We start from the raw sequence: 19,596 nt of genomic DNA on the forward strand, positions 1-19,596 counted from the left end.
GTTTTAATTTTTTATAAATATTTCGAATGTGTTAATGTCCCAAATTTTACGAAAAATTGTAGTTCCGAATTTTTGATTTTTCTTATTACGATTCTGGAAAATTGTTTTAATTTTGCGAATTTTTATATTTTCCGAATGTTTTTATTCGCTTAATTCTTCGCGGGTTTCATAATAATAATAATAATAATATATATTCATTGTGCTAGTACATTAAAAGTAATGTTTACACGCGTCATAAAAGCAGAACAATACATATAAATATAAAACACAGAGACTTGCTATAACATAAAACATAAAACGTAAACTCTAAGAAATATTAAAATTTATAATTTAACGTCAATGTTAAGAAAATCTTTAATATTGTATAAGGGGTTTTCAGTTAAAAAAGCCTTTATTTTGTTTTTGAAAATCTTTGTATTTTCTGATCGAATGTGATCAGGCAACCTGTTATAAAACACCGTCCCCCAGTAGTTATGTGCAGCTTGCGATTTTTTAAGTCTAAGTTTCGCGCATACAAGATTATTGCTGTTACGTGTGTTGTACCTGTGGATGTCTGAATGGGCTACATAATTTAATTTATTTTTATGAACATACACCAAACATTCTAGTACGTACTGAGAAGGCGCTGTAAGAATTTTGAAAGATTGAAAAATGTAACGACAGTCTTCTCTGTATCCAGCACTAGCTACACTTCGGACACACCTTCTTTGCATCGCAAATATTCTTTTCATTGCAGTGGAGTGGCCCCACGCTATTATTCCATAACAAATTATTGAGTGGGCATAACTGTAATAGACACATTTTAAAATCGGTTTCGACACCATGTTAGATAAATGTTTTAACAGATACGCGACTGAAGCCAGTTTTGCGCTAATTCTGTCTTCGTATTGGCCCCACGTCAGTTTCGAATCAATAAGGACGCCAAGGAAATTAATGGATACTACTTCTTTTGACGTTGATGAAGAGAACTGAATTTTTTGTGTTTTACTAATATTTAAAATTAGCTTATTAGCACTAATCCATTGTTTTACATCTAATAAAGCCTTACTTATTTTTTCTTCATTCTGCACGAAATCGGAAGAAATCTAGTTAACGTTATGTCGTCAGCATACAGCGTGAATCTGGCACCTGGACTAGAGAAACAAATGTCATTAATAAAAATTAAAAATAAAACAGGTCCAATTATGGAACCCTGCGGAACGCATAATGTTACAGCTCGACATTGAGATTTTTTATTGTTGTACTGTACAAATTGCTTAAGTAAGATTGAATTAAGTTTATGCTATCCTGCGTGAAATTATACAAATTTAACTTTTTTAACAGTAACTTGTGAGATACCAAGTCAAAGGCTTTAGTTTGATCTAAAGATATAGACGTACAACTTCTACGTGCCTCTATACTGTCAATAATCTGCGTAGTGAAATTAAGAATGGCAGTAGTTGTCGAAAACCAAACTGATTACTGCAAAACAAATGATTCCCTTCCATGAAATCTATAATCCGATTCTTCAGAATCATTTCAAATACTTTCGAAAAAATTGGAAGGATGGATACCGGTCTATAATTAGTAGTTACGTTCCTTTTTTATGAAGCGGCAGAACACAAGCAAGTTTTAACACATCCGGGAAAATGCTGTAATGTAGACATTCATTTAGCAACGAAGTGAATGGTGATATGATTATGTTTATTATACATTTAATTATGTCCAAATTGTGACCGTACGCATCCATGCACTTACTATTATTTAAAAGTTGGGGGATTGAACCTTGGGGACAGATGGGGATCATTTAGGTTATTACTGTCTATATTTTCCACCAAGCTAGATGGAATATTTAAAAACTCTTCATTGAATGTCTCTGCGTCAATATTTGATGGGTTCACATCATTTTTGCAATACTGACCTTTAATAACTTTCCACATGGCCTTTGAAGAATTTTTGCATTTGGAAATAAATGTATCATGAGCTGCAATTTTACTCTTTTTAATAGCCAAGTGATATTTATATCTAAAAGATCGCAACATCAATTTTACGTTTTCACTGCGCGACTGTAAATATAATTGTTATAAAAATTGTAAGGTATTTCGCATCCTTTTTAAGTCCTTGTTGTACCATTGAACATTGACAGATTTATTTGTACAATTCACAATTTTTTCAGGAAATGCTTTCTGTAATTTTGGTGAAAGTAGGTACTTATTTTTTAATTGTTTTTCATTTGCAATTGCTGCACTATTATCCTATTTGAGATTTCTATACGCATAGAGATTGATTGCTAAATTGTAATTTTTCTGAACCTTTTGCGAAAAACTTTATTTTGCAATTAAAACAACTCAGTTTATGTCCCATCAAACCGAGTTTGAAAGCAATAGGAAAGAAAAAACGTTGACGACAATGGTCCACACCGGACGTTTATATAATCCAGCGGAAACCTGCAAAAAGCAGTCGCGTTGAGAAAAATGCAAATTTAATTAATAATTTTAGTTAGGCAGTCTTCCATTACTGCGTTCCGCAAAGTTAGTTTACTAACAAAAAGCGTAACATCCCCCGGAAAACCCTAGACGACCAACAATGCCAAAGAAATAAAACGATTTTATTTCACGTTTCGGGATCGGGATGATTAAAAAAAGGAAAATTCAATACCCGAACCGGCAAAGCTTGTCCGGCGGCCATACAATCTTGTGTCATCAAAATTTCTATGCCCTATTGATTGCCCCAAATAATAAGAAATTGTGTAACATTTACACAAACAGGCGCAAGCAAAGCCCGTATTTCATTTTCCAAGTAAAGTTGGCAAAGTGCATTTATTCCGAACGGATATACGAGACGTGGAAGCCAAACAAGTTCCTCTTCTCTGTTTCCAGGGAACGATGAATTATTCAAAGGCTGATGATGAAAATTTTAAACGAGGTATACTTTGCAAATTGATACGTAATTTTGAATTGAGTTTTTTTTATGATGAACTGAAAATGAATGCAAATAAGGCGCTTCTTACAAACTGTCCAATTACCTGAAACGCAAATAGATGCGTAGGTGCTGCGGCAAAGTTTCACCATTTTGTTATTTGATCCTTAGCCGAATTTGATATTCGCTTTAATCCAATTAAAGGAAGCCACTCACTCTTCATTCATCCCTTGCAAAGAACTAGAACGCTTAGGCCATGGGGGTCAAGTTTTTGCATGCAATATATATAATTTACATCCCTCTTGTCGTACATTCTCGGGAGCCTAATTGAAAAGGGTAATTCCGCCCAACCCTTTTAATTGTTAAATTAGACGTGGCGTGTCAATTACAGTTACTTTACGTGGAATATAAATATGCGTGAAGTTGACAGTAGTAACATTCCATTAATGCGTAGAATCTCCCGGTACGATCATAAAACCCCTATCCTAAATGACGCAACTTTATCTTGAATGTATCAACTGTTATTGAGAAACACAATTTACAACAGTTTATGCAAATCCGAAATTCTATCTCTCATAAAAGGTAACCCGTTTCTACCCCTAATTGTGAACCTTGACCGAATTTTATATTTTTTTGGCGCTAAAGTTACAACCTTACCCATCGGCAATAACATAAAAGCTCATTTACCCCTCCCGTTAATGGCACAACATTAATCCACCCTATACCTTGTTCTCTGACGCCGATCATAAAAGGCTAACCAGCCCTGTCCCGAATGGCGCAACTTCGACTTAATTTGTCAAGTTTACTTCTGCGCGATTTGTAATGGAAATCGAGTGAGCCCACCATAATTTGTGATCGTGTGAGCCACCCGTATTTTGGGGATTTGAGTAGTTACGTCTATTAGTGAAAATTTTTGCCGTACATTTCCGTGTACCTGGCGGTAAATATCATTTTATCGTCATTTCATCCCTGAGGATACTATAATTTTTCGATAATTTATTATAACTCTCTGATTCTCACTACCTCCTTCCCCACGGGCTATTTGCTATGTTTGGGCTATTTTGCTCGTTATGGTGTCCAAGTGTACTGGCGAAAAAAGTTATAGCAAAAAATACAATCGATTTGGCTGAAATGCTGTACCAGTGTTCTCCCTAATGATCCTGAAAGCTGAGAAAGATTGGATTCTCGTTACCATTGCCATGAGGAATGGATGTAAGCCTTTCAACTTATATTCAAATTTGACAAAAAAATCTTAAAAACGGTAGGAGATATAATTAAAAAAAACTTAAAAATTCGTGTAAAGTATAACACCCTGTAGATCGGTAACGAAGTGTTTGCGAACTTATGTTGATCATAAAACAAGCCAAAGAATTAACCCCTTCCGTGTGTAGAAGGTGATTCAAATTCGTGTTTTACCCTTGGGATCTCCGTAGCGGTGACGGATACCGTGTAGTGGGGCAAAGACCCATTTGAAAAATTTTGGAAAATGACTATGAGATCACCGAAAATGTCAAATTTCGTTTTCATTTTCACCAGCTTAAACAGTCGGCAATAGACGGTTTCCGTCAGCACTTTTCATGGGCACTTTTTTCGGAGGATCAGCATTTCCATAATATGCTAGATGCTAGATCTAGAAGCTGCTTTCTTATTTCTTATGGACGCCATATTTGATGTAGGTACACTTTACCATACATTTACAAGATAAATTTTAAAATCAAATGATTTACATTCATTTATCAACAAAACATTCACGGGTAACTAGATCTTGCCGAATTAACATGGCGATGCATTCAAATGAATTTCTTTTTTGTTCTCTAATCTCATTCTGGAAAAATCCAATATGGCGCCGTCCATTGCCTATCGCTTAAGCCGCTGAAGGTAGGAAAAATCAAGACAACATTTGACCCTTTCAGTTTTTTGTTATATCTAAGTTACTTTTAAAGATTTTTTAAAAACTTCAAATGCGTTTTTTTAGTCACAAAAAAAGGGTAACTTTGCCCTCATTTAATCTACACTGTCTCTTGCCGTTAAGGAGATCCGAATGGTGAGCCACCGAATTTGAACCACCTTGTACATCATATTTAGGAACACCTTCTTTACAGAGAGATTCTTTTAATATAATTCATACTCGTACATGTAATTCCCCTAATGGACAACATCAAAGCATTAGAGCATTTAAACAACTTAAATGGCGTCTATTAACTTAAATGAGGGCCAACATTTTGGTTATAGTTTTTAGCGCATTTTTGCAAATTTATTTGTAAAAAGTAGCTTTTAATCTCACTTTGGCTGGCTGGCTGGTCGGCTGGCTGCCAGCAAATGTGAGCGCGTAGAAGAACTCTTGTAGAAAGGCAACGGGTGTACGTGTATCTACAAGGCCGTGTAATTTGTAAACCTTGGGGCAGGGCTACATGATGTGGGGTTGGCGACATCTGGGCGTCATCCTCGAGCGTAGTATACTAACGTGAAGGTTTTTCAATTTTTTCCTATCTTCTACTACAGTTTTGGTCCGATTCTTTTCAAATTGGTGTCGTCGGAAAGATGTTGTAAACGCGCACAACTCCTGCGTGGCGGAATTTTGTTTTTTGCCCTAGGGGCGAAATTAACGACCTTTTGCAAGGCGCGCGCGCGCCTCTTCGAGAGGTACTCAACTTCGGGCACCTTTTACCTTCCGTTGCGAATTCTGTCACGCGTTTTAACGTTTCGCAAATCTCGAATGGCTGTCTCTCTTTCTCGTGTCGCCAATAGAAGCTCGAGCAATGAGAAGTGCCCCTCAAAAATTAAGTACTATCTTGTGGAAGGTTTTTAGCGAGATCCACCAAAATGTGGGTGTAATATAAGTATGCACCGAAAAAGGAAATGTGGTAGCCTCCGACAAGATCTAACTGATGGTGGAGAAAAATCTTCAAACGCGAATTGCGGGTGAACGGGACGTCGGAAGTGGGTACCGTCAAAGGGAATGTGGTAGCCCCCAACACGATCTTAGGGTCGTTCGAGGACAACTTTGACAAAAATTCGAGCAAATTCGATTTGATTTTAAACGGAACACACTTTTCTATGGTCGCAGTCAGAAATAGGGGCTGTTTTCTGTTCATAATCTTATTAAATTCGATCTCTAGCGCATGTGATCCCTACGAAATTCCAAATTATTGCTTTTCTGAAAACTTTGCTGAAAACTACCTCTAAATATTTTTAAAATTATTTCAGATTTATCTGACGCGACTAAACAATTGTAATTTTTGAATGGGTCAACGAAATATATTACCTACTACTATTGAATAAAAACACTATAAGAAGCCTAACCCCCGTGGAAATAAAGCGCGACAGAGTTTGAACTGAGAATATAATGGGAACACTGTCAATTAGTCGATTCTTGAACTGAGAAGAATGAGAATTTGCTTTCCTCCATTTACCGCAATGAGAGTTCGGTGGTCACAACCAATGCGGGTGCAAGGGGATTTGTGAGATTTGTCGCGCTTTCTTCCATAAGCGTTAGGCTTCTTATAGTGTTTTTATTTCAGCTACTACGTACTCAATGCATGGACTAATTACACTAAAGACTTTCACTGTAAATGCGCCGTTTTACCGCTCTAAATATGATTCAGCGATGGGAGTAGAGATGGCGCGGCTTGTATTTTAAGAAAATGATAATTTTATGCTACATGATTGATTACAGGTTACATTTGTTTCAAGACTAAAGAAGTGTTGGTATGCAAATGTACTACCTAACTGAAAAACGTTTGCATAATTTTATTCATATTGTGCTTGACGTATCAGGTATCCATGCCCATTTTAAAACTTGATAACGGCACCTCTTTCGCGTCTCTTATTTATGTGCGATAAAGAAATAGATGATTAATTTAAAGTAACAATTCAGTAACTTAGCAATTTTATAAAACCTGTTCTAAAGTTTATCATTGTAGTTTAGTAGTTAGGTAACAATGCTTCAAAATAAACAAATAAAATTAAAACTATACAATAATAGACTGTATCTACAAATTCAACTGCCTACTTGAAGAGAAGATGAATTCGCGTGAGATGTTAAATAAAATGACAACTCGATATAATATGACGTGCGAGAAACATGGATTAAAAAACCCCTGAAAAAACCTAATTAATCCGTGCGAGAAATGATCTGATCAATTCCCTGAATTGATTTAGTGAAACGAGAAAAAACTATCAAACACGTGATTTTTAATATCAGAAAAGAAAATTCTAAACTGCAAAATCATCTTTTCATTCTTTTCTGCATTCAAGATAAAAAAATTCCTTTACTAATCACAACAGACAACACAATAGTAGTCAGTCAAGAAGCCACGTTACCCGTATCTACTGCCTCCTCAGAACGATCCTTTTCCTCGCTAAGACGTTTGAAAGACTATTTGCGCAATTCTACTGGTCAAGAGCGACTAACAGGACTTGCTCTGTTAAGCATTCACAGAAATATTAAAATTGATACCGAGGATGTGGTAAATCGTTTTGCGAGGGAAAAGCAAAGAAATATTCAATTGTTACTATGATTACTATTTGTAAAATTTTAAATTGTTTGTTTTTTCTATAACCTGATATTTTCATATAATACACATACACCTATTAAAAAATGACAGTTTTTTTAAATCCCTAATTTATTATCAAAATCAAATTCCATGGTTTAACCTCGGGTTTAACCCCCCCCCCCCAAATTTTTGTCCAGATACGGCCCTGTGGGTATGCACGGAATCTTTGGACCAAGTCCTTTTAAATGAGCCCTATATCGCCAAAATAGGTGCAGTGGTTTAGGAGTACGTGAGACGGACAGACGTACGGACGTCAAAGTGCAGCCAATAGCGATTTTTCACTTTGAGGAAAATACGCTAAAAATTACGAAATTATGACGAATTGTAATTGTACTTAATTTTAATCTTTTAATATTAATACACTCCAAAACTGACCTGACTTAACAACCCATTTCCTGGAAATCATCTCATCCTTTGGAAAACGGTGGTGTCTCAAATTCGGATCGTCTCTTTTCGTTTTGCCACAATTAAAAAAAGAACATTTGTTGCCTCGCACCGCACGATTCATATTTCTAGATAACATACACACTTTTTAATTGGATGACCTTTGTCAAAGAGAGTAGGTACTCTTTGCCTTTGTAGTGCAAAACACAAAGTAGTGCAGCAACTTACGAAGACATATAAGCGACTGTGGCATGGACTAAGGATTAATATAACATAATGGCATTATTTATAAATGAATAACAAAAATAGTAGGTACATATTAATCAAATGATCTATATAACAAAATGCGGAAATGAAACATGCATGTAAACAGTTTATAATTCGTCCAGCATCATTTTATCCTAATGCCGATAAGGTTTCTTGTGTTCTAGTCTAGTTCTAGTCTAGACTAAAATTTGAAATAAATAATTGGAATCTGGTAGAAATCAGTGGGTAACCAGAAAGCGATCTTGTTTGTGATTGTACAAGTTTGGGTGACCACTTAGAAACGACAAACGGGCGGTTATGTTTTGTTCATAGTTATCGAAAGTGTTTTTCAATTTTCAATGCACTAATTTATATTAAATGCAAACCCTAACAATATGTGCATAGACTAAAGTCCATGATATGTGTAAGGTAAACCGGGGTAATTGTATCGTAAAATTAGAACAGTTGATTTTTGGGCGAATCTTGTAACCATATTTTAATTTTTAAAAATCTGAAATTATTTATGCTTAATCTTTATAATCCCATTTACCATTTTTCATTAATAAAATAATTATCAATACTTATCTTCTTGGGTTTTTTTATTTTTTTTTAAAACAATGCCACTATAATACATTTGCCCCATGGGTCCGGGGAAAATGTGATAATGGGCTATACGTACTCACTATATATCATTGGTTATGTTGTATGGGGTTATTGTAAAAAGATGTAAAATTTTATGTAATTTGGTATTTATAACTCAATTTTTTATTAAGAAATAAACTTAATACAAGGTTTTAAATATTTAAATATAATTTGAACATAAAATCAACCAAAATAAATTCCTAGATATAAAAGAAATGGGCAAGAAAATGAAACATAAATATGTTAAACATAACAATATAAAACAAAATAACGAATTTATTAAAAAAAAAAGTTTAATTGAGGTTGAAACCTTGAAATTGAACTGTAAACGTTAGTCCAGCGCCTCGTCTAGTCTCTTTTGGTTCAGGAAGAATTTTTATTATATTGGAACTTTCAACTACTGATACATCTTCAACATCTGGCCAAATGAATTTGTTCTTTCTGTATCGCAAAAAGTTGATAAGCCATTCATCATACTGTAGTTTCTCAGTTATTTTTCCTACAAAGTGCTTAATTTGTTTCTTTGTTGCAAACTGAACCAAAACCCACTTGTTAATGTCTAAATTTTGAGATTCTTCATAACTGTCAATAACTGCATTTTCCAATAATTCAGTGAAAAACTCATCTGAATTATCTGAGTCTTGGTATGAAAGATCACCTGATTCGCTAGAAGAGGTCGACATTTTTTTTGTTCTCTTTTCTATCTTGTTAATATTGGTAATGTCTCCGAGAGCATTTTTTTTGGCGCAGTTATTACTTCAGCACCAGGAGCCAATTTTTTTTTTGGAAACTTCGTTGGTGGCTTATTCTGAGTTACACATTTTAGTAAAAGAGATTCAAATGAAGTGCTCGTAGTTGGCAAGTTTAAAGCTGTACGGTTAGTATTTGTAGCATCTGTGGAATTGCTCTTCTCAACTACGGCAGTGGTGTTCTCCGCTGTGTTAGTATTCAAGAGAACATCTTGAGGGATATTTGAGTCGATTAAAGGATCTGCTGAATTTTGAATTTCCCATCTTCTTAGAGCTTCACTATCAAATTTCTCTCTAGGGACCACTTTGTCGTTAAAAGGAAAAATACCGCCTTTTTTAAACCCATTTACAATGACGGTAGCCTTAGCATCTGACCAAGTTTCTGCAATAAATTTGGAAAACATATCTTTTGGTAGTCGCCGGCCAACATTATGTCTTTGCCATTTTACGAGCTTCATGTCCCATGCATCTTTTATTGATTTAAATACTGACAGGTCCAGTGGCTGAAGCAGGTGAGTTGTATGAGGTGGCAACTTAATAATAGTTATATTTTGTTCATTTGCCAAATTTACTATGGCCGTGGTGACATGCGTTTTATGTCCATCATACACAATGAGTTGAGGTCTTTCTGGACCTAATGCTGGAATAACGGTACGTTTAAAATAATTTAAAAAGATTTCGGCGTCCATCCAACCCTTTTTACTGGCAGCATACGACATTCCTGGGAATACATTATCAGGAGCTTGCCACTGGTCCCATATATTGACACCTTTAAAAATGATTAAGGGGGGTGCCTTTTCTCCTGCAGCACTTGCCAAAAAGCAAACTGTTGTATTTTCTCGGCCGGGCGTACTTGTTACTCTCGAACAGGGTTTCCCACGTTTACCAACCACTTTTGTTTTACTAGGGTCGATTGAAAAGCTACTCTCATCTAGGTTCCATATTTGTGCGGGCTTATTTTCTAGATCAAGCTCTTCGAGCGTTTCTTTTAAAATACGAAAGTAATTATAAATAATAAATGGATCGGTAGCTTTTTTTCTAGCATACTCTACCGACTGGGGTACCTTAATGCTCAGATTGTGCCTTTTTTTAAAGCCTGCGAACCAGTCATCTCCGGGTATCCCATCTTTAAAAGGAGTTTTCAGCTTACACTCTTTAACAAAGAATGCTACTTGTTCCAGAACTTCCTTTTTGGAAAGACCAAATCCCCATTTTTCCAAAGTAGTCAACCCTGCGGCCAATTCATCTTCTTGTTTGCTCGTTAAAGCAGTTAATCGACCTTTACAGTTTTTCTTGGCCCCTCGAAGATTTTTTACGCGACTGTATATAGTACTGTATGGTATGTTATATGTTGTAGAGGCCTTATATATGGTCATATGTCCCGCTTGACATTCCCTTATTGCTAGCTCTAAATTTTCAAAGAGATATTTGGGATCTTTCGTTCCCTTTTTCTTATAATATCTAACCATCTTACCTGAAAAAAAGAAAGGGGCAAATGTAAGAGCTTAAGGGGTAAATGTGATTTTGATATATTACATTTACCCCGATCCTTTATTTTTACGGGGTAAATGTGTTGTAAACAAAAATTTAAAAACTGATAAAGCAGATAAAATCTCTATAAACTTGTACGAAAAAGCAACAAATAAATAGCCTAATTTATAATAATTTTTAATTCTTACATTCAGACTATGGATTTGGCGACGAAATAAAGACCACGTGTTGAACTTAATGTGCAGGTAAAACGAATACGATTACGTCAACCGCGACTGAACGTGACTAAAGCGATGGTCGGCGAGTTTGACCGATTTGGGGGGATCCTCGAGAGTGGGAGGCCCTCGTTTAAAATGAAATTGAAAGGTTTCGACTAATCACGTATGAAAGCCGTTGAGCTAATACATTTGCCCCTTTTCTACATTTACCCCGGTTTACCTTATAGCTGATGTTTTTCGTTAGAATTATACATGTCGTTTTCGGCAGATTCCGATTTTTATCCGGCGCGCGTTTTGTCGTTCTTTACAGTGTTCTTTAGCTTTAACTGAAATAAAACACTAGCGTCGTTGTTATACAGTGGCTGCGTCCCAAAGCTCAGATAGTTTGCGTCCTTTTTAAGAGCGGTAAGAAATTAACATTGCAGTAAAAGTCTTGGGTTTTTTTAGTCTATGGTTATGGTGATATCAAAAAAAAATTGTTAATAAAAGTTTATTGACTAAATATTTGCCACAATCGAACGGTTTTTTTCGCACCCCCATTCGCGGTAAGAAATTTAAAAAAAAGTTGTAAAATCGCAAAGGGCATACTTACTGAAAAACCTATTCAAAGACGTGCGACCAGTCTTTCCTAACTCTTATCATCGAATAAGCAGTATTATTTTATTAATCTTTATTTGGAGAAAGTGCTTGTTTTGAGCCCTTCTACCACCCAATTTTTTTTACATAATTATTTATATGTAGCACCGGGCACCCTGTATACAGGGTGGTGACTTGCGTAACGCGTCATAGAGATTTCAATGTAAAATTCATAACATGCGATTATTGGCTCCCCAAATTATTTTAGAGCAAAAATGTATTAAGGTTTTTTGTAAAAAAAAAATTTTTACACCAATCAACCGTATTAGTTTTCAATTTTTTTCATATAAAGACGGAAAATTGGAAAAATAAAACCCGCATCTTTTTCAATAATCTACGATATGCCATGGAATTTTCTAAAACAAAAAGATCTCCAGTTATCAATTAGCAGCAGTTCGAAATGGATTTTATGATCGACGGTATTACCATAGAATTATCAGAAGTTAATAAATAATTTAAAAAGGAATGAAACTTCCCTACAACAAATAGTGACTGGCTGACTGGAATTGTTTTTCATAGCACTCTAAATAACATTAATATTTTATTGCCAACCGTAGTAACTCCTAGTGTTATTATCTTAGATTACTACTCTTTTTTCTTATGATGCGAGCGACTTCTGGAGTAGGATGGTGCCAATATTGAACGAAGTCTTTTCGTTCAACATTGACACGATACTACACGGATGTCGCTTGCATCTTAAGAAAAATATAGATTGTAGATCGGGATCAAGTGTTCTGTGACTGGCAATCTTTCCTGACGAGAGGTTTATGAATTCTTTTTCTAAGGTTATTATAATGAAAAAATTAAATTGTGATAAACTTTTGGCCGCTACTGTACTTCTCATTTTGTCTTTGAACGTTCTTTTTTAGGCATCATAATTTTAGTGTAAATTAAGGGGTGCTTAAGAATTATACTGTTTTGACCAAATAAAAAACATTAAATGAGAATATCATTTTGTTTGCAAAAATGAAATTTGATGTCACGCAAAGAGAAATGTCTGTCTCAATGGTTATTAAGGCCAGTAACACACTAGGCAGCCTGGTTGCGGTAATCGCAATCACACACATGAATCCTCACCCACTAGGCAGGCTCGAATATGCAATTGTGTGAAAATTGCTGCCTAGTGCGATACTGGTCTACGTGTGGACCATTTTACATGCACCTCCCTTTAGTTTTGCTCTGCCACCAACTTTTCTATTCTTTCGTTTTGGAAGTGAAGAATATTTTTGCTAGCAGTTATTGTACTATCAAGAGGTGATTATTAAATCAGATGAGATTTACAAATCATAAAATAAAGGGCTTCAGTACACAAAACAGAAAGAAATTTAAATAAAACATTATTATTAAAAACATAGATACAACGTCGCTTAAATTTTTAATGAATAATTTAAATTTACCAAATTATAACATAATAAATATCTAACAAAGCAGATGCGTGTTTCTATTTAATTTACAAATTGAATACTTTCTACAACGTTAACACGAATTTGCTTTGTCTTATGGAATATTATTATCCAAATTGTACTCATTTTACTTACATACTAAAGTTCAAAAACTATCAGAAGGCTTCCCAAAATTTAGGTACATTCACTTCAAAAATGTAATATCTTTGGTATGACCAATAGAGGATAGTAACCAGGTTTTAGAGTTGCTATTGTAACAGAATTCTCAAAATTTCGGACTATTTTAATTGGGCTAGTTCGACAATAATTTCTAAAATGGAATTAAGGAGGTGCTATGACAGAAAAAATAAGGAACACTTTCCTATTTGTTCAGCGATTGCCTTCCTCAATTATGCAAATAAATTTGGCAGTGTCACTTGTATCATTGGAAAAAATATTGTCGAACTGGTTACATGGGATGCACAGTGGATCGCTCCCGTATAAGTTGCTTCAAAGATATTAGATTTTCAATGACACACAATGAAAACGGTAGGTGCAAATGAAATATGAGAAGCAAAAGAATAACAAATCAACAATAGTAAATTACGTGGAAAGTATCGATGTTGTAATTACAAAACAACAGTTAACCACCTCGAAAAATTACACAAAAATAATCAAACAGTTCTGTACAAAGGGCCGTTAACGATTAACATGTACAGCTTACACGGTTTGTAAATAACTGGGAGAATGTCCGTTCATTTGTGAATAATCGTTCACACCATCATCTGATTGAATAACTTCTTTCACAGTATCGTTCGCACTACTCGAACTCGTACTGCAACTTTCACTGGAATCCGATTCGGAATCGACGGACGAGTTCGAAATTAAAATTTGGTTGCGTAAATCGGAAATTTCGCGTTTTAAAGTTTCGTTCTCGAGCAGTAATCTATCGACTTCTTTCTGCAGATGTTTGTCCTCTTCACTTTCGCCGTTCTTATTTGATTGAAGCACGGTTTCGAACTTTTGTTCGAGCTGTAAAAACTCCTCGATTATATCGCCTTTTGTCATCGCGTTGAAACGTTCCGTGCGAAACTTCTCGTACGTGTCGTCGAAATCCTTTCTTAAAAACGCCTCTTCGCCATCGGGTGAGGAATAGAATTCGCCGTCGGAATCCATACTGAAACTAGAATCGCGAGTTCTAGCCATTTTATCATTTTTTAGGCAATCGTCGATTTCTTTAGTAGTACCTGTGGGGAAAGATGTGAATTAGATCAAGTTCGAAATGGCAGATCGGGCAAAATTACCTTGATCTTCAATGAGAAACTGATTGCTATTATGGGGGGCATCTGGCTTAGTTGCATTCCAGGATTTCCTATTCATGTTTGTATTCAAATAGGGATGCCGCCTTTTATTTCGTCCTCTTCGTGTTTTTCTTTTCTTTGGAGGGATCTCATCGTCTTTGTTCGTCGTCGCGTCGTTATTGGTGGCTGCGTGCGCAGCAATACGTTCATCTACGTCATCTTGATGAAGCGCACCAACCGCTGTTAAATTATGGTTTATACCCTCCAAATTTGAACACATTTTATAGAATTTTGCAAAATGGGTTTATTTTATACACACTTTCACTTCTACGATAAACTACACACCTTCACCTGGAAACCCTATGAAAATCACTTCCATACGAGGTGCACACAGCTTCGACAATATCGCCATTTTCGATGTTTTGTTTTCAACGTCTTCCACTGGGTGCGCTGTCGCTGTCTTTATCCCCCGCTATGCTGATACGCGATAGGGTAAAAAGGCGACTTTTGCATTGTTTGTAAATACACGCATTTTTTTATTTTCATGTTTGTGAAATGCTCGCAATCGGTGGCAATGCTAATATTGGTTCTTTTTATACGCGAACAGATTTGGGGTTAAAATTAAAACTCTTAAAAGGCTTGACCTAGTATTTGTTAAACATACAGGAAGTTTTTCGATACTTTCCCATTTTTTCTATGTTATCTTTGCGTAAGGTTTAATTTCGCGCATCGTAGATAATAGTGAAGCTCTCCTCAACTCACTTCAACACAATAGACAATTGTTGAACAGATAAAGATCGATGCAGTTACTCCTTGTCGCAATTTTCCCTTCCCGTATTTTTTTCTTATTTATTTATAGATATATTCAAACTTGTTTACATGCTTTTAACAAAATAATACGTAATATATCTTTGATATTCCTTAACATTATACAACAACAATTTACGCATTTATTTTTATTTGGCATTATTAATTCGTTTCATTTTACCCATAAGTACCGATCTACGAAAGATAATACCTACCAATAAAACCTAATTACTTATCAAACAAAGGATATTTTAAAATAATTCTCTTCCCTGCAGGTGGCGAAAGATGTCGCCATCTGTTACTCTGTTTATTTACATCATTATGCAAGATTAATGCCCCAAATTGCTAATATACTCCGATAAGGTGTAAATAAAAGCTTTCGGTTTCGAGTATGGACGCATAAAAGCTACGTTTCTAATACCAGTTCCAGTTTCAAAAGTATTTAGAAATAGTCTATAATTGTGAGAACCTGTCCTAGAGCACGTATACCAAAATGAATTTCCATTGCACCACCTCCAATGAGAGATCCAGTAGGCCTATCTATTTATATAAATTCAAAGGAAATTTCCTTTTAAATCCGGTACAACTCCGATCCGTGACCTACGCAATGATCATTTAAAATCGTCTGTAGCTTACTTTGATTATATGTAATGATAAGCGAATCTGCGATAAGGTCCTTCCTTGCAAATCAAAAACCATATAGAATTATAGACCTTTGAATGTAGTACAATCAAAGACATAAACATAATCGTACGCCAAAATTGTGTTGTCCATCAAACACATAGGTAGTATCGATAAATAATTAATTTATTATTCCATTCTCGAAGTTATTTTATTGATATCAATCAAAATTAGGTACCATTTAGAAATTTGAAAAGTTCTGACAAAAATAATAATAATAATAATAATATTTAATTGACTGTAAAATATGCTTACAAACAATATAAATAAACATAAGAAACAGTAAACGTCTACAAACTTCACACAAATGTACCGAATTACATAAAAAGCGTGACACTTCAATACAAGTCCGGACATTTTAGTCACAAAATGCAAACATTGTGCCCGTAATTACAGTGGTATGGCAGGCATGGTAGTAGATAAATAAAACTACTTTTGTTTTGAAAAAAATTTTTTTTATTTATTTATTTTAATTTATTTAACATTAGGCCAAAACCAACAGATCGCTGCATAAGTAGTTGTTTAATAACAGGTTGGCACAAAAATCAAAAGTGCGTTACGTTGACTGCAGACAAATAAAAATATAAAAATTATAAATAAATACAAAGAAGATAATTTTTTAGGACGCTGTGTGCACAGTGGATTTGCTTGTATTTATATATTTATAATATATTGTAGACCTACATAATATTATATTTTGCGCAATTGATTTAACAAAAATATTTGTGGATTTTCCACGACGGCCGAACTAACATTTTCATTTTCTGCATTATTTAAAACTGTTCACGTGGACCTGCGCATGCGCGATTCTGCCCTTTTAGGTCTAAGAATATATGTACCAAATTTGGTTCCAATTGGTTCAGCGGTTTAGCCGGAAATACGAGTTTGCCAGACTTGCGTATGCGATGTTCTCCCCCAAAGCTTATCAGCTCTTCCTTTTGTGTAAAAATATGTGTGCCAAATTTGGTTTAAATCGGTTCAGCTGTTTAGCTGAATAATGAGAGTACAGACAGACAGACCGATCGACATCATCGAGATTTTGTTTGCTTCATTTCTGGTGCTTTAAAACATCTATTTCCGTCAAAAAAGTGGGGGGACATTTTTTTACCTCAAGACAATACCTCCCTTACTAAGGTGCGGGTGGTAAAACGGGTATACCTATAATAGGTATAGGCATTGTTGTATAGGTATCAAGTATGTGAACTGAAACGTGCATTTTGAGGCTGGGCATTTCGCTTATGTTAATTAAATATATGCCTTATCTCTGTTTTTATTTTATTTTTCCTAATTTCTCATTTGTATATGTGCCATTACATATTCGAAAAATTCAAAAATTCAATTTGTGGTAACACTGCACAGCACAGAGGTAGGCCAAGCAACCACTATTCTTTATATATGAAATGATTGATATGAAATTCAGGATTGCAGTTACTAACATATCTTTATTTAAGCAGAGACGTATACGTAACTATTGATTATAATGTTAGTATGTATAATCGATGACCATTGATTATAACTGTACAATCAATGACGTAACGTTAAGTTTAAATCTTCAATGCTTTTTAGAGGCATGGCAACACCGTGCGTGTCAGTGACATCTGTGCCACCGATTAAACAACCATTACAGGTTTGAGGTTATGTTTATTTATTGTATCGGCGCAGCGCGCGTTTGCTATCCAAGCTCAAAGACAATTTTATAAATGTAAGTTGATAATCCATATATGAACAAACTCATAAACAGATTTTCTACAAAAATGTTGCGAAAAAAGTTAAAATTAGATGAACCAAGTGCAAGAGGTAACGAATCAATTGCATCTACTGATTTGGACAGTATTTCAAAAACTTTCCTAGAATTAGAAATAAATCTTAACGAGTCACTAAAACTACTCCAATTTAAATCCCCCGTAGAATTCGTTTACCACCCTTTAGATTACGCTTTAAAACCGCACACGGTATACGTAAATCGTTACTGCACAACTCATAAGAAAGTAATGTTTGTTGGCATGAACCCTGGCCCGTGGGGTATGTGTCAAACCGGTATTCCCTTTGGTGAAATAAGTGCCGTTAAAGATTGGTTTAAAATAAACGAAGAGGTTTCGAAACCAGAGCGAGAATGTCCCGAAAGAGAGATTACAGGCTTTGCGTGTAAACGGTCTGAGATCAGTGGACAGCGCATATGGGGGTTGTTTAAGAATCTTTGTGGTGTACCTGAGAACTTCTTTAAGTATGCTTTTATGTATAACTACTGTCCGATAGCAATGATGAAAAGAGGCGGTGCAAATGTTACTCCTTCTGAAATCAAGGTAGGCTGTTACAATGATCAATTGTTATAACGTAGTGTGTTGTTACAGGGTGATGCCCAACGGAAGTTGGAAGAATTATGCGACAAGGCTTTGTTTGAGGTTATACAGCTGCTGAAAGTGGAAATTGTTGTGGGTGTAGGAAAGTACGCAGAAACAAGAGCCCTTCAAGTTTTGAAGAAATCCAATCCATTAAATACAAGAGTGCTGTACCTTTTACATCCGAGTCCTCGTGTTCCCAATAATAAAAATTGGGTTGAAACCGCAGAGAAGCGGTTAAACGATCTTAAACTTATCTCTTACTTTGAATAATCGTACAATGGTTGAGTTAACGGATACTCAAAAGGATTTTATGAACACCGCATTTAAATTGGCTTACGAAGCTTTAGAATTGCAAGAGGTGCCTGTTGGTTGCATCTTTGTGCATAGTTCTGAAATTGTTGCAACTGGTTGTAATACTGTGAATGAGACTCGTAATGCAACCCGCCATGCTGAATTGAACTGTATTGATATAGTGAATGACATTTGTAAATCGCGAGGTCAAGATGTTAGAGATTTTTTTGCAGGTATTGAGGTATATGTAACCGTCGAGCCTTGTATCATGTGTGCGGCTGCCTTGTATGATTTAAATGTGAAATCGATCATTTACGGGTGTAAAAATGACAGATTTGGAGGTTCAACTGTATTTGATGTAGCTTCCGTTTTGCATCCTATTACACAATCCGTCGGGGGGTTTAGGGCAGAGGAAGCAATGAGTTTATTAAAAACATTTTACAAAGGGACCAACCCTTCTGCCCCGCCTCATAAAGTTAAACTTAAGAATAAGGATAAATAGAATTATTTTTTTTATAGTTTATACATTTTGTCATTTGACAAATACAATACGTTTTTAACAGTAACAACTTATTGATTTTTGGTAGCTATTTTTGAGATTGATTAGTCTATTCATTTTAAGAGGGCAATGGTAGAAAACATAGGGAAGCTTTGACCTTCACTCTGATTGGTTATATATAAAACAAGTGACGAATTTTGTAAGCTGGTATAATAGTTTCTGTTGCCAACTAAGCTGTCGAACTGCCATTAGCTGTTAATGTCAAAAATCTAAGCATAGAATCGTTTGATTTATTTCTGTTGGTAGTGCTCGATATTTCTACTTTGCAATAATTGGGTGCTGTTTAATATTTTTCCTATCTTCAAACACATCGTCATCTACTACCTTTTTATAATGAATGTAGTATCGAAGGAGGACCTCAGAGCAATTAATTCATAAGTTCATATTAATTAGTTACCCTTTTTTGCAATTGC

General features: G+C 35.2%; 3 protein-coding genes across 3 annotated transcripts; 2 read left to right on the top strand and 1 right to left on the bottom strand.

Moving 5' to 3' along the window:
* Positions 1-13,144: 13,144 nt before the first annotated feature.
* Positions 13,145-14,953, bottom strand: LOC116174212 (protein HEXIM1-like). Its single transcript, XM_031492097.1, has 2 exons — positions 14,507-14,953; positions 13,145-14,449 (listed from the first exon to the last, which is right to left on the bottom strand). Exons 1-2 carry the CDS (start codon positions 14,781-14,783, stop codon positions 13,923-13,925), a joined length of 804 nt encoding a protein of 267 aa, XP_031347957.1. The 5' UTR covers positions 14,784-14,953; the 3' UTR covers positions 13,145-13,922.
* A 2,678-nt stretch (positions 14,954-17,631) lies between these two features.
* LOC116175004 (single-strand selective monofunctional uracil DNA glycosylase-like) lies at positions 17,632-18,719 on the top strand. The gene is made up of 2 exons (XM_031493043.1): positions 17,632-18,294; positions 18,343-18,719. The coding sequence occupies exons 1-2, from the start codon at positions 17,713-17,715 to the stop codon at positions 18,601-18,603; spliced, it is 843 nt and encodes a 280-aa protein (XP_031348903.1). The 5' UTR covers positions 17,632-17,712; the 3' UTR covers positions 18,604-18,719.
* Positions 18,589-19,190, top strand: LOC116175005 (tRNA-specific adenosine deaminase 2-like). Its single transcript, XM_031493044.1, has one exon. It carries the CDS (start codon positions 18,611-18,613, stop codon positions 19,124-19,126), a length of 516 nt encoding a protein of 171 aa, XP_031348904.1. The 5' UTR covers positions 18,589-18,610; the 3' UTR covers positions 19,127-19,190.
* The last annotated feature ends 406 nt before the right edge of the window (positions 19,191-19,596 follow it).

The sequence above is a fragment of the Photinus pyralis genome, unplaced genomic scaffold (assembly GCF_008802855.1).
Source record: "Photinus pyralis isolate 1611_PpyrPB1 unplaced genomic scaffold, Ppyr1.3 Ppyr1.4_LG6, whole genome shotgun sequence".
NCBI classification, from domain to species: domain Eukaryota; kingdom Metazoa; phylum Arthropoda; class Insecta; order Coleoptera; family Lampyridae; genus Photinus; species Photinus pyralis.

Coding starts and splice junctions, on each gene's coding strand:
- LOC116174212 (XM_031492097.1), bottom strand. CDS start 14,783: ATGTGTTCAAATTTGGAGGGTATAAACCATAATTTAACAGCGGTTGGT. Junction 14,450..14,506: donor GTTTCTCATTGAAGATCAAG/GTAATTTTGCCC, acceptor CTTTCCCCACAG/GTACTACTAAAGAAATCGAC.
- LOC116175005 (XM_031493044.1), top strand. CDS start 18,611: ATGGTTGAGTTAACGGATACTCAAAAGGATTTTATGAACACCGCATTT.
- LOC116175004 (XM_031493043.1), top strand. CDS start 17,713: ATGAACAAACTCATAAACAGATTTTCTACAAAAATGTTGCGAAAAAAG. Junction 18,295..18,342: donor TTACTCCTTCTGAAATCAAG/GTAGGCTGTTAC, acceptor GTGTTGTTACAG/GGTGATGCCCAACGGAAGTT.